Genomic DNA, 12,966 nt, shown 5'->3' on the forward strand with positions numbered 1-12,966 from the left:
CATTTTTAAAAATTTTTCTTCTTTTTAGACATACGTGACAGTAGAGTGTAACTTGACATGTTACACATACATGGAGTACAACGTATTCTAACAAGGGTCCCATCTTGTGGTTGTACGTCACGTGAACAGGTTGTTTCTTTACTCACCGTTCACCTACCTGCCTGCCTCCTGGCTTCTGAGTTGTCAGTATTGTTAAGATCCTCTCCAGCGTGAGTTTGTGCATGTGGCCTTTTTTTGTTTTATTTTTCTTGGTAAGATTTCTATTATTTACAGTTAAAACTTTTAATCCATCTGGAGTTTATGTTCATATGACCCATGGAATAAGGCACAAGTCCAGTTTGACTTTCTCCTAGGTGGGTGCAGTTTTCTCACCGTTCCTTTGGCTCTTTATCTCTGAGCTATGATTTTCTTAGTGCAGAGGTGGGATACCCTGGATCAAAGCATGGAAGCCTGATTGAGAGCCCAGGGGCTTGTCTGGTCCTGGTGGCCCCAGCCCAGCAAGGGTGTGGGAGGCCACTGTGCGCCAGGGCTATCAGGCAGAGGGGGTGTGGTGCCTGGCCTGTAGCCCGCAGCACCCTTGCTCTGTGTGCCATTGCACCCAAATTATGGCAAATGGTGCATAAACAGAGAGGAATTTCTCACCCAAGCCGGCTTCTCCTCCTCCTTCAAATGAGAATCACACCATTTATATGACTTGCTTTTTTGTAACCTGCTTCTTCATTTTTAATTAACTTGGCTATATATTACAGGCATTGTTCTAGATCAGTAGATAACATAATAGAGCAACTTAACCATTGTGGCATCTTTATGTGTAGCTAAGAAAGAAAAATCAATGCCGATTTTAATTGTATAATTTAATCAATAATGAGGCACACCTGATTTCAGAGACATTAAAATGCATGTGGGCTGGAAAGGCTTCTTAGGGTCAATGAAATGTGGAATCTCATTGTTTTTATTTTATTTCTTAAATTTTTTTTTGTGGTGCTGGGGATTGTACCCAGGGCCTGTGAATACTGGGCAAGCGTTCTGCTACTGAGCTTCAACCCAGCCCTGTCTCATTTTTTTAAATGCCTGCATAACCTTTTGAATATTGGGAATGCCATACTTTTTTTTTTTTTTTTTTTTTTTTTTACTATTTCCTTGTTAATGGATGTTTGGGTTATGTCTCCTTTTGTTTTTGTTCTTGCCATTGTAAACAGTGCTGCAACAAACCTGTTTGTGAATACATATGTGTCAGCCTACTATAGTGCTTTTGTATGAGGTTTATTTAGTTCAACTTTTAACTTGGAGCTTATGGTAGATCCACATACAGTTTTAGGAAATAATGAAAGAGTGACTCTATTTGCCCTTTATCCAGTTTCTTCCGAAGGTAACATCTTGCAAAAATCCAAGGACAGTTTCTCACATTTCTATGGTTTTGTTGGGTGCAGTGATAATCCCAGCTACACAGTTCAATCCCCAGAGCCACAAAAAAACCAGAAACACGTGTGTGTGTGTGTGTGTGTGTGTGTGTGTGTGTGTGTGTAGTCCTGTGCAATTTCATCTTCCGTGTAGTTCTGGTTTCTCCCACCAGTGGGGACACAGCATGATTTCCTCACCGCAGGAGCCTCCTGTTGTTCTTTTATAACACACCTGCATCCTTCCTTTTTCCATCTCTGTTCTCAATTCCTGGCAATCACACACCTGTTCTCCATTTCTATGTGATTTCAAGAATAGTATATAAATGGAGTCCAACACTATGCAGTTTTCTTGGATTGGCCCCCACCCGACTCTGCATAGTTCCCTTGGGATTCATCTAGGTTGTTGCATTTATCAATAGTGTGCTCCCTTCTATTGCTGAAGACGATTCCATGGCTATTTCATAAAAAGATATTCAACTTCCTATTAGCCAAGAAAGCAGAGCAACACTAAAACACAATTTAGGACTAAGGACGTAAAACCAATCGTAGTGTGCGAAAGTGTGGCTGCACCATAGTTTGATTAATCATTAGTCCCTGAAGGACATGTGGGTTGTTTTTGAAGTTTGGCTATTACAAATAATGCGGCTAGGAATGTGCAGGTATGTGTGCATATGTTTGCAGAATATACGTCTTAATTTCTTTGGAGTAAGTACCCAAGAGTACCTCTGCCTGGCTGTATGCTATTTGCCTAGTTAGTTCCCACCAGCAGTGCATGCTGTGGGTGATCTGGTTCCTCCACATCCTTGCCAGGGTTGAAATTGGCATAGCTCACTGCGGTTGTAACCTGCATTTCGCTAGTGATGCTGAATATCTTTTCTTGTGCTTATTGGCCATCTGTATATCCTCTTTGGTGAACCGTCTGTTCATGTCTTGCTCATTTTCTAATTGGTAGTGCTTTTTTTTTTTTTATAGGGTAGATTCCTAAAGTGGGATTGCTAGGTCAAAGGGTATGGGCAGTTCAAAAACTGTACTGCCAGATTTCTTTGCAGAAAAATGTAGCAATTGCTATTTTTATCAACAATTCGCATTTCCCCATACTTGCGTGTACCACGATTGGTGGTGTTTCAGTGTTGCTCTGCTTTCTTGGCTACCAGGAGGTTGGTATCTTCTTAGGTTTATTGGTCAGTGCTTTTCCTCCTGTTACGTTGTTCACCTTCCTAGTATTTTAGTTTTGAGTTGCTTATCTTTTAAAAACCCATTTGTAGACCCTCGATGGGGTGTGACTGTTAACCCTTTACAGTTGTGTGTGCTGTAAATGTTTTCTCTCGTGTGTTGTTTATTGTTTCATTGTTTTTACAATATCTTTTATTGTGTTTTAAAATTTTATGTGATGAATTCTATGAACTGGTTAGTGTTTTGGGTTCCAGAGTATCCTGTCCTTAAGTTCTTCAGGGCAGGAAGAATAATTTTCTCTTTTATTGTTACACATTTACTTTTTATACACTTAACATTTTTGTTTGATCTCGATCCCTCTGGAACTGAGTTCCATCTGTGCTTTGAGATAGAGGTTCATCCTTATTTTCTTTCAGCCCCTGGCATTGGCACTGGTTGAATAGCCCATTCTTGCCATCTGAATGGAAGTGCTCCTGTTATTTTAATTTTTCCACTTTTTCTTGTTACTGGGGGTGGCTCTCAGAGCTGTTCCATCACTTTGTTTTATCTCTGTCCCCCAAAAGACTCTGTGCCAAGTCCTTATTGCAATTGATTGGGATTGTATTAAATTTATACGTTAATTTGAGAAGAATTGACATTTCTTAAAATAAGTTTTTTTTTTCTTCAGGAAAATGATGTTTCTATTTTTTATTTTTCCCTCCAGTACTGGGATTGAACCCAGGGGTGCTTTATCATTGAGCTACATCCCTAGCCCTTTTTAGTTTTAATTTTGAGACAGGGTCTCCCAAAGTTTCTGAGGCTGGGCTCAAGCTTGCTATCCTTCTGCCTCAGCCTCCTGAGTTACTGGGTTGACAGGTTGTGCCACCACATCTGGTAGTTTCTATTTATTTTTGATCTTTATATCCTTTAATAAAATTTTATGTCCTTCTTCATTTAGGGCTTGTATTTTTCTTGTTAAAAATGATTTATTTTGCCTTTGTCACTATTACTAGTGAAATTCCTCTCCCTCATTTTGTCTACCTAAAACAATTACCTTTTTTTCCTACATATTTTTATTGGTGCATTATAGTTGTACATTAAAAAAATCAACTTGGATGTCAGTCTTTTATTGCAGTATTTTAAAATTTGTGGGTTAGAAACACTTTTTATACCTATTTGTAGGTCTGCTTTTTTTCACTTAACATTGTAGCTCAAGCTTTTATAATGTTATTTTCCATTTCTGCATGCATTTTAAATAGGTGCATGATTTTTTACTCAGTACAACCTTTAATCCATATTTGTTCATTCTTTATACCTCCGGGTAGCAGTATTTCTGGTTCTTGTGGCATGAATACTTTTTAAAATGCTTGTTTTAGAAAGTTCAAGAAAGTGTGAAGGCAAGAAAAACCTGACCTATCTTCTTTGACCAGTGGCTCTTCATGTTTTAACATAATTCCCTTCTGAACTGTGTATGTGTTTAGCACAGTTGAGAACAGTCTTAGTATACAACTTTATATCCTGCTCATTTTTTGTTTTACATTATATTATAAATGTTGCATATCGTATAAAGCTCTTGGTAAATGTGTTTAAGGGCTAAATAGCATTTGATTATAGGATGTGCTAACATTTGTTTAACCAGTTCCACAATTATTAAATATTTAGCTGGTTTCTAACTTTCCACTAGTGTAAATAATATTTTTTTAAAAATATTTCTATTATCTTTATCTTTTTATCTACCTGACTTATAGATTATAGTCTAGGATTGATTTTTGTCAGTGAAGTTCATGGGCAAAGTGTGTGAACATTTTTGCAAACTTAATTTTTAAAACATACATGTAGGCCACGACCCATTTCACATGATTGTCATTTAGCAAGGCTAATTGATTATTATACCATCTTAAATCTGAGATGTGGCTAATGCTGTTAATTGGATGAGTTTTATGGGTACTACAGACTCCATTCCAGGTAACAATAGAGGTTTGCGAAGATCATTTTATTCATTTTCATGATTGTTCTTCGTTTTCTCATAAAGGTCCCACTAAAGCTGTAACATAGTGAAAGAATCAATTTGAAATATGCTCTTCCATCACTAGAGACAGTTTATAAAAAATGCAGCATTTAGGGCTGAGGCTGTGGCTCAGTGGTAGAACGCTTGCCTCACATGTGTGAGGCATTGGGCTCGATTCTCAGCACCGCATATAAATAAATAAACAAACAAACAAATAAATAAATAAAATAAAGGTCTATCAACAACTTAAAAAAAATTGCTGATCCTGCCTGCTGTTCTAATATTTACTATATAAACTACAGGATTCTGAGGATTTTTTTTTTTTTTCCTGGTGCTGGGGATTGAACCTCAAGCATGTTAGGTGAGTGTTCCACCACTGACCTACATTTCCAGCCCTTTTTAAAACTTTATTTTGAGTCAGGGCCTTGCTAAGTTGCCCAGGCTGGCCTTGAACTTGCTGAGGCTGGCCTCAAACTTGCAATCCTTCAGCCACAACCCCTTGATAACAGGCATATGCCACTGCATCTTGTTCTTAGGAATCTTATAAAGAAATTAAGGTCACCGGTTGAACAGTCTTGAAAATACAAGACATTGATCATGAAAACAAATGCTCGCAGAATCTTAGCAGTAAACTAGTTGAGTTCCAGCAGTGTCCTGTGATGCTGGTGTTGGTGGACAGTTTTAAATTCAGCAGGAGGAAGTTATTTATTTTCCATTCATTAATTCCTTTACTTCCTCATCAGATTTTTCCTGAGCACTTTCAGGAAAGTTTTTCATTTTAAATGACTGTATTGAGTTCTAATTTATATACCACAAAAATTTATCCCTTGTAGTATACAATTCAAAAAAATTGAATAAATTTATTTTTTAGTAAATTTATAGAGTTGTGCAACATCCCCACATTTGCAGCATCCTCTTAAATTCCCTTGTGTCAGTTTACACTGATCCCTGATCCCAGTCCCAGCCCTAGTCAACTACAAATTGCCTTTTTTCCTGTATGTTTACCTTTTTCAGGACATTTCATGGGGTCATACAGTGAATGTTTTTTTGGGGGTCTGTTTTCTTTAGCATAACATTTTCAAGGTTCATGCATGTAATTGCATGTAGCAGTACTTTATTCCTTTTTGTTCTCAAATAGTATTCCATTGCATGGATAGGCTGCATTTTATTTATTTATTCATCTGGTAAATAACTGTATGCATAAAAACATGGAGTGATTTTGTTGACAGGTGCTTTTAAAAATTTTTTTTTAGGTGTTGATGGAGCTTTAATGTATTCATTTATATATATGTGGTGCTGACAATTGTTTTAGTTGTAGCTGGACATAATATCTCTATTTATTTATTTATTTTTTGTGTGGTGCTGAGGATCGAACCCAGGGCCTCACACATGCTAGGCAAGCACTCTACCGCTGAGCCACAGCCCCAACTCCTGACAGGTGCTTTTTTAAACATTAGAATATTCATTGTAACTAAGTGCCCTGCTTAGCTAAAAACATTTCAATTCATTACCTTGAAATGGAGGTTGATATAAAATACCATAGAGGCAGCCAGCCTGCCACAGTGAAATTAGAAGCATTTGGCAGAGAGCATTCTGGGAAATAGTAGGGACTGGACTGAGCAGATGAAGAGACATATGAAAACAGATGCTCCTTTGCTTTTGCAGGGATTGTCAACTAACTGAGCAAAGACAGGGAGCCATGGAAAACCTTGGGTGACAGACATGGTTATAGATCAGTGCCTCCTTAATATGCCTGCCACAAGCTAAGGGAAGATCTATAGGCTTGGGCAAATGTGTCCTCCTGGATCTGGTTTAAAAATTACATGACATCTTCTGAGATGCACGTCTTACCAAAATGTACATCAAGTCCATAATGTGCGTCCATGATGGGAGGCCCCTGAGGGGAGGGGCCATTTGGTCATATTCTCCATAGTGCAGCAGAGAATAGATGCCTTAGAAGTCAGATCATTGACACAGAGAGTTGCAAGAGCTGACATACAAGAATGAGGAAGCACTCAGGAAGGGGACACTTGAGAAGTATGGAATGACCAGTAGGCACCAAGCTCAGGTAAAATGGGGAGGAACACAGGGGGCTGGGAGGGTGTTGGAAGGAATGGCTCCCGCAAGGCTGGCATCATGATGTGCTCCTGTGTCCACCTGGGTTTTCTGTCGTGTTAGCTTGGTTGTGAGTGGGGTGCATCGGGGAGGCAGTACTGATGTGGACCCCAGTCCTCAGGGACTGTTTGTGCTCTTCATCTGCTGGCCTGCATTCCACTGCCCATGAGTGCCAGGCTGCAGGGCAGTCACTGACCTGTGCTTTGGAGCCAAGCGAATTGCCAGGGGTTGTTAAATGGATTGTTGTATTTGGAGAGGTTTGTTTAAAGGTAGAGACTTTTATTAGTTACAGAGGAGCCTAAACACAGTCCAAGGTTGGTTGCTTGTTTTTCCTGAGATAGGGCTTATGTTTTGGCCCCATTTTTTGTTCCTGTAGAACTTAGGGAGTTTGGTGGGTGTCCTAGGTTTTAGGAAGCCCTCAAATATAGGTAGAGAGACTAGCAAAAGTACATCTGATGTTTGAGTGACATTTTCCCAGCACACAGGGTTGTGTCAATGTGGGGTAGTATGTCTTCCGAGTTAGAATGTCCTGTGGGGGTGTGGTGGATCAGCTTGTGGGGTGGCCTGTCTTTTCGATCTTGCCACTTGTTGTGCATTGTCTCTGGGAGGTCACACAAGTGTCTTTAAGCCTCAGTTTCTTCATGTGTAAAATGGAGATAATAATACCTGCCTCACCTGTGTCATAATTTGGATAGGAGGAGCTAGTGAAATAATAGGTATGAAAATGTTTTGCCACCCACAGAGATAAACAAGTGCAGCATTATTACTTCAGGTGTGGTTGGGAGCAGGAAATCCTTGTGGTTAGGCAGAGTTGAGCCAGGTGGTAGTGGCCTCAGGACCTTTGCACTGGGCCCCTCTCTCCAGTCTGCTGTCTCTAGTCACGTCCAAGTTGTAACCCAGAATCCACCGAATCTGTGTGACCTTGCCCCATCCCCACCTGCCTTGTCATCCTGTTTAATTTTCTTCTGTGTTCTCATTAACTGAATGGACTGGTTAGCTTATTTGTTAATCTCCTCTTCTAGCATGGCGTAGATGTGTAGATGCGTAGATGCGGTAAGGTGTGAGACCTTTGTATTCTGAGTCTAGACAGAGCCTAGCAAATGGGAGATATTCAAGATTTCTTACCCTTGTTTGCATGAGCAAGTGGAAGGGTTTTGAAGGCCTAAGACCCAATTGGGTAGTGGCTAGGAGCCCTTTGAGTGTTGCTAAGAATTGAATGTGGTGGCTCTGACCTTATTTCTCCGTAACACGTTCCCAGATTTCCCGTTTCTGTTTTCTGAGAAATAAATTCAATTAAATGTGCAGTAATTGTAACTTAATTGAAAAACTTGCCACCTCTGGATCTGAGTTCCCAATGTAATCTCATAACAAAAATAAAGAACAAGAATTCATGTTTTTTTTTTTTTTTCCTCTAAGTAACAGGCCATGAAATTACACAATGTTTCCAATTTGGTAGGCTGGTGAATCCAGGCTCTGAAAATGTAATTGTGTTCCTTCAACCACAGGGTGATAGGAATTGTAGTTGGAACTTGCCAGTTGGATACAATGAACGCCCCCCACCCGCTTCACATCCATGTGATTTGTTTTTAAATGGGCCAGATTTCTCCTTCTTCCCTGTGCAGTTACTATGTAGTCAAGAGTCTGATGAAGGTGAGGAGGGTCAGGGACTTCCTGGAGTTCTGTGTGTGCCCACACCGAGTGGCCCGGGTTGCTTACCAGGCCCCCTGCCTTACCTCCAGGTGTCTCCTGTTTACCTGCACGTGGAGGTTCACACCTGGGGCTCACTCCCCATGAGGCTGGGCCCCCTCCCTGTGAGGCTGGGCCCCCTGCCTGCTGCTCCCTTCATAAGGCTGATTGAGTGCCTGGTTCTCCCGCAGGGTTACCTGTCTCTGCGCCCAGCTGGAAGCCGTCCTGCAGCATGGCTTGAAGAGGAGCCGAGGATTGGCGCTCACAGCGGCGGCGATCAAACAGGCAGCAGGCTTCGCCAGCAAGACGGAGACAGGTACTGCTCGGCCTCCTGAGGCGGGGGCGCAGAGACTCTCCCCTCTTGCTCTTATTTATTGTTAATAGCAGGCTAGGCGGTCGTCGTGTGGGACTGCCCTGTTTGTGCAAAATCAAAGTCTTGTTTGTGGTGGCATCTGGCATATTAAATGAAGTCATCCTTAGTGCGGAAATCTCAGTGCCACGTGTTCCCGACTCCTCTGGGTTCGGGGGGCCGGCAGCCAAGGTGACTATTTCAGCAATGTGGTGTGACAATTGCTGAGAAATTAATAATCTGTTTTAATTTCATGCATGGGGATAGCGTGGCATTTCATAATTGTGTCTCCAACAGCTACAGAAACCGCACAAGTCTCTGAACTGAGTTCTATGGCTCTCACCTATTTTAATGTTTTCAAAACATGTCCCCAAGCATTAGGGATAAGGCCAGTAATAGTAACTGGCTGTGGACGTGGGCCTTTGGAAAGGCATGCAATGGTGCTCAGAGCAAGCCTGGACCTTTTTGTTGGTTGGTCTTTGACAAAAGTTAACTCCTCTGCCCTCACAACAACCCCAGGAGTGGTCCATAGTATGCATGAGGTCACTATTCCCTAGATCAGAAACTGGAAGTGGATCGTGCCGTATAAAAATGGACTGTGGTCTCTCCCTCCCACAACTTTTCCCTTTACTGCTTGGGATGGAACCCAGGGCGTGGTCCTTGTTAGGCAACTGCTCTACCCCCGAGCTACCACCCCAGCTACCCCCCCAGCGACCCCCGAGCTACCCCCCCCAGCTACCCCCCCCAGCTACCCCCCCACCCCCCCATTTCAGAGGGCATGTTTTTGCCAACACTGCTTGTGGCTACCACCTTGAATTCCTGCATCTTCCTTGTCCCTGTGCTAGTGTTGGTGTGGCATGTGGCTCCTAGGGAGAGAGTGTGATCTTTTGCTAGTTCTTTTTCACAGCAGAAAGTCAGCTGGTGTGTTGAGAGGCGGTGTCTGGAAATTCGGACTGCCTCCTGGCCTTTCGCTCTCTCCCTCCACGGCTGTCTTTTTTCTTTTCCTTGAACTCTTCAGCTAATCTCTGATTCTCCTTGTTCATCTCCCCAGTTGCTCCTTTTCAGAAACAAATGTGGTTCCTGTTAAGTTCAGCAGACGTCTTCGAGGGGTATTTCGTGCTTTTCTCAGGTGCTCCTAGGCCCCCTTCATCACAAGTCCGTGAAGGAGGGAGCCTGTTTAGAGAAAATCCAACCTTTCTTAAACTGTCACCTTGGCGACATCTGAATTTTGGAGAGGACGCAAACTGAAGCAGTGGCAAAGCCAGGATTTACACCCAGGCAGCCCAGTCTCCCCCCTCCCCTCCTAAATACACGGATTTAATTGCACCTGAGCTCCCCATGCTTGGGGCAATTATCTTATCCATTAGTTTTTCCTGGGCTTTGTGTGAAGGACCCTGGGCCTTATGGAAAGGCGGTACCACAGGATGTGCCCTCTGGGCATCTACCGACTTTGCCCTCACCCCAAACTAGGGGCCTCAGGCTTTAACGAAATCGCTGCCAGCTGCTGTGGCCACCTGGGTGTCAACCTCAGGGTCTCTCAGTGGCTTTATCTCTGGGATGCTGCCCCAAGCCTCTGCAGGGGGAGGCTGGATGTTATGGGCTAGTTGCTGAGCTTTTCTCAGAGACCACGACGCTTGCTGGGCCCTTGTATTTTCCCCTTCTTTGGTCTTCACTGCCCCTGGGGTTGGTAACCATGAGGCTCCTGTCTGCCTCCACCAGGTGAGGGCAGCTGCTGCGCATGGCTAGACAGCTCCAGGCTGTGAGGGCAAGCCTCCAGTGACCTTGAGGAAGTTCCTCTCTGAGCCTTAGAGGCTGCCTCTCCCAGAGGTTGTTGGGAGGCTTCATCGAGAAGCTTGTTCTAAAGGCCTGGTAAGTGTTGAGCCCGGTGTCCTGCTCTGCCCTGCACTTGACCTCCAACCTCTCCTCGTCCCAGCCTCCCTCATGGCACTGACCGTTTGTTCATGGTTTGCTCCTACGCAGACAAGAGCCCTTGCCATTTTGTTACTTGGCCTGATAGGAATTAGGGAGGTGCTGCACGTTTGCAGGGGATCTCTGGCCTCTCTGCCTAAGCACGAGGAATCTCCACCTGCACCTGGGAGTGGGGCTGGGCAGAGGCACTGCCTGTTTTCTGCTGATGGGGGTGTGCTGGGCAGCCTTCCACCAATTAGAAGCAGCGCCAATTAGAACAGACCAAGTGAGCTTGGCCTGGGGTGGCTGCCAGCCTCAGGGGCTGAGTTAATTAGCCATTAGCTGGCCTTCGCAGCCCTAGCTGATTGAGACCTCCTCCCTTCTGGGAATGCTGGATTAAAATCCTCACACGGGAGGCTGGCTGGTGTTCCAGCTGCAGCGAGTTGGGAATGATCAGATCAGTGGCTGCTTGTGGCTGTTCTTCAAGCCATTGGAATGACGCTTTCAGACCAACGAAGAAAAATCCAAAGAGGACAGGAAGGAAGGGGCCCTGCTCGCCTCCCTCCTGCTGGCCCTGGGACGGGGCACCTTATGTAGCATGGTGGTGCAGACACTGGCTCTGCAGTCAGGCAGCAGGGTTGACATCAGTGACTTGTCACACGGGAGCCCTCTGGGACATGTCTCTGAGCTTCTGTTTCCTCATGTGTGAAATGCAGTAATCACAGGAGCTGCCTTTCAGGGCCTGGGGGGACTGGGTGAGAAAGTTCCAAGCCCCAGGCTGCCAGTGCTGACCCAAGGCTAAGGTGGCAACAACTTTCCAGGAGATGGGGTCCCTTTTTTTCCAGTGATAAAACCATGGTTCAAATGAGTTAATAATTTGCCCCAATTCCATATCTGGTAGAGACAGAGCTGAGGATTTCCACCCAACTCGGATGGACTTGGAATTCCTGGCTCTCCCCAGCTCCCCCATCTCTGATAGCAGGCTGATGCCCTTTATCACTCCCGCATAGAGTGCTGTGGCTCCATTAACCAAAAAGTGACAGAAAAAATAATGGTGAACGAGCCCATGATGCTCTTGTGTTAACTGTTTACAGAAGAGGCACACTACCTTTTAAACTTTTTTTGTACCAGGGATTGAACCCAGAGGGTGTTTAACCATTGAGCTATAGGCACAGCCCTTTATATTTTTTATTTTGAAATGGGGCCTCACTAAATTGCTTATGTTCTCACTAAGATGCTAAGGCTGAGTGATCCTTCTGCCTCAGCCTCCTGAGTTGATGGAATACAGGTATGTGCCACCATACCTGGCGAGGAACACTTTTTTTTTAATTAAAATTTTTTTTTTTTTTTTTGTGATGCTGGGGGATCGAACTTTGTGTCCCACATGAACTAGGCAAATGCTCTACCACTGAGCCACAACCCCATCCCAGAACATTACCTTTTTAAGAGGAAAAAGTTGAATCTCAAAGTAATAACAGAGCAAAATGATATTGTTGACAATCACGATACAGGAGGTAATGGGAGTGCCTGCTGGGGGCATGTCGGCATTTGGACCTCTAGGGTTAGGGTATGTGGAAGACTGGGTTTAGGGACTTGTGCTCAAATTGTGGCTATTGTTTAAAAATTGTGGAATTTCATGTTGAATTAATTATGCGTCTGTAGCTTTTCATGGGCTGCAGTCTGTGACTCTGGTCCCACACGGCACTGGTGACCTTGGCTGAAGAATGCACCTGGCTTTGTTGGTGGGGCAGATGTGCTCTCTGTCTCTACCTTTTCCAGTGCCCTGGAACTTGGGACAGAGCAGCGTGAGCTGCCACTTGAGCACAACGCTGCTGTTTCTCTTGTTAGAATCAAGAGGAAAATGCTTCTTGCATTTTGATATTTACTTTGGCTCTTGTGGGATCACGTTCCTAGGTAAAGATAATTTTTGAACATGTTAAGTTGGTGATAACTTGTTTTATGGAGTCCTATTATCTTTCCTGTGTGCTGAATGAAGGCAAAGATGTATGTTTTTAATCTAAGTTTTGATAAATAGATCCACTCGGGTTACTGCTGTCTGGGATCAAGGACTAGAACATGGCCAGCACCCGGGAAGCCCCCTTGTGCCCTCTGTCAGTAACCTTCTCTAAAGGTAACCATTACTGAGTTCTCACACTGGATTTGTTTTGCTCAACTGCATATAACTTACGTTTGTACCTGGTTTCTTTCATCTCTACATCGTTTTAGTTTCTGCTGTGTCATTGGTATACCAGTGGCTCCTTTGACATGACTGGAGTTCAGTGTTTTTTCAGTTATTCTTCTGCTTTACTGCTGATGCCATTGACACCATTTCCAGCATGGGACTATTA

At 43.6% G+C, this 12,966-nt stretch overlaps 1 protein-coding gene across 1 annotated transcript in view; it reads left to right on the forward strand.

The window, feature by feature from the left end:
• Positions 1–12,966, forward strand: part of Snx29 (sorting nexin 29) — a 384,257-nt gene that overhangs the window by 29,205 nt on the left and 342,086 nt on the right. The window contains exon 4 of the mRNA XM_026385539.2: positions 8,553–8,677. Within this exon, the coding sequence (XP_026241324.2) occupies positions 8,553–8,677 (125 nt within the window). The remainder of the gene's footprint in view (positions 1–8,552; positions 8,678–12,966) is intronic.

The sequence above is a fragment of the Urocitellus parryii genome, chromosome 9, assembly GCF_045843805.1.
Source record: "Urocitellus parryii isolate mUroPar1 chromosome 9, mUroPar1.hap1, whole genome shotgun sequence".
NCBI lineage: Eukaryota > Metazoa > Chordata > Mammalia > Rodentia > Sciuridae > Urocitellus > Urocitellus parryii.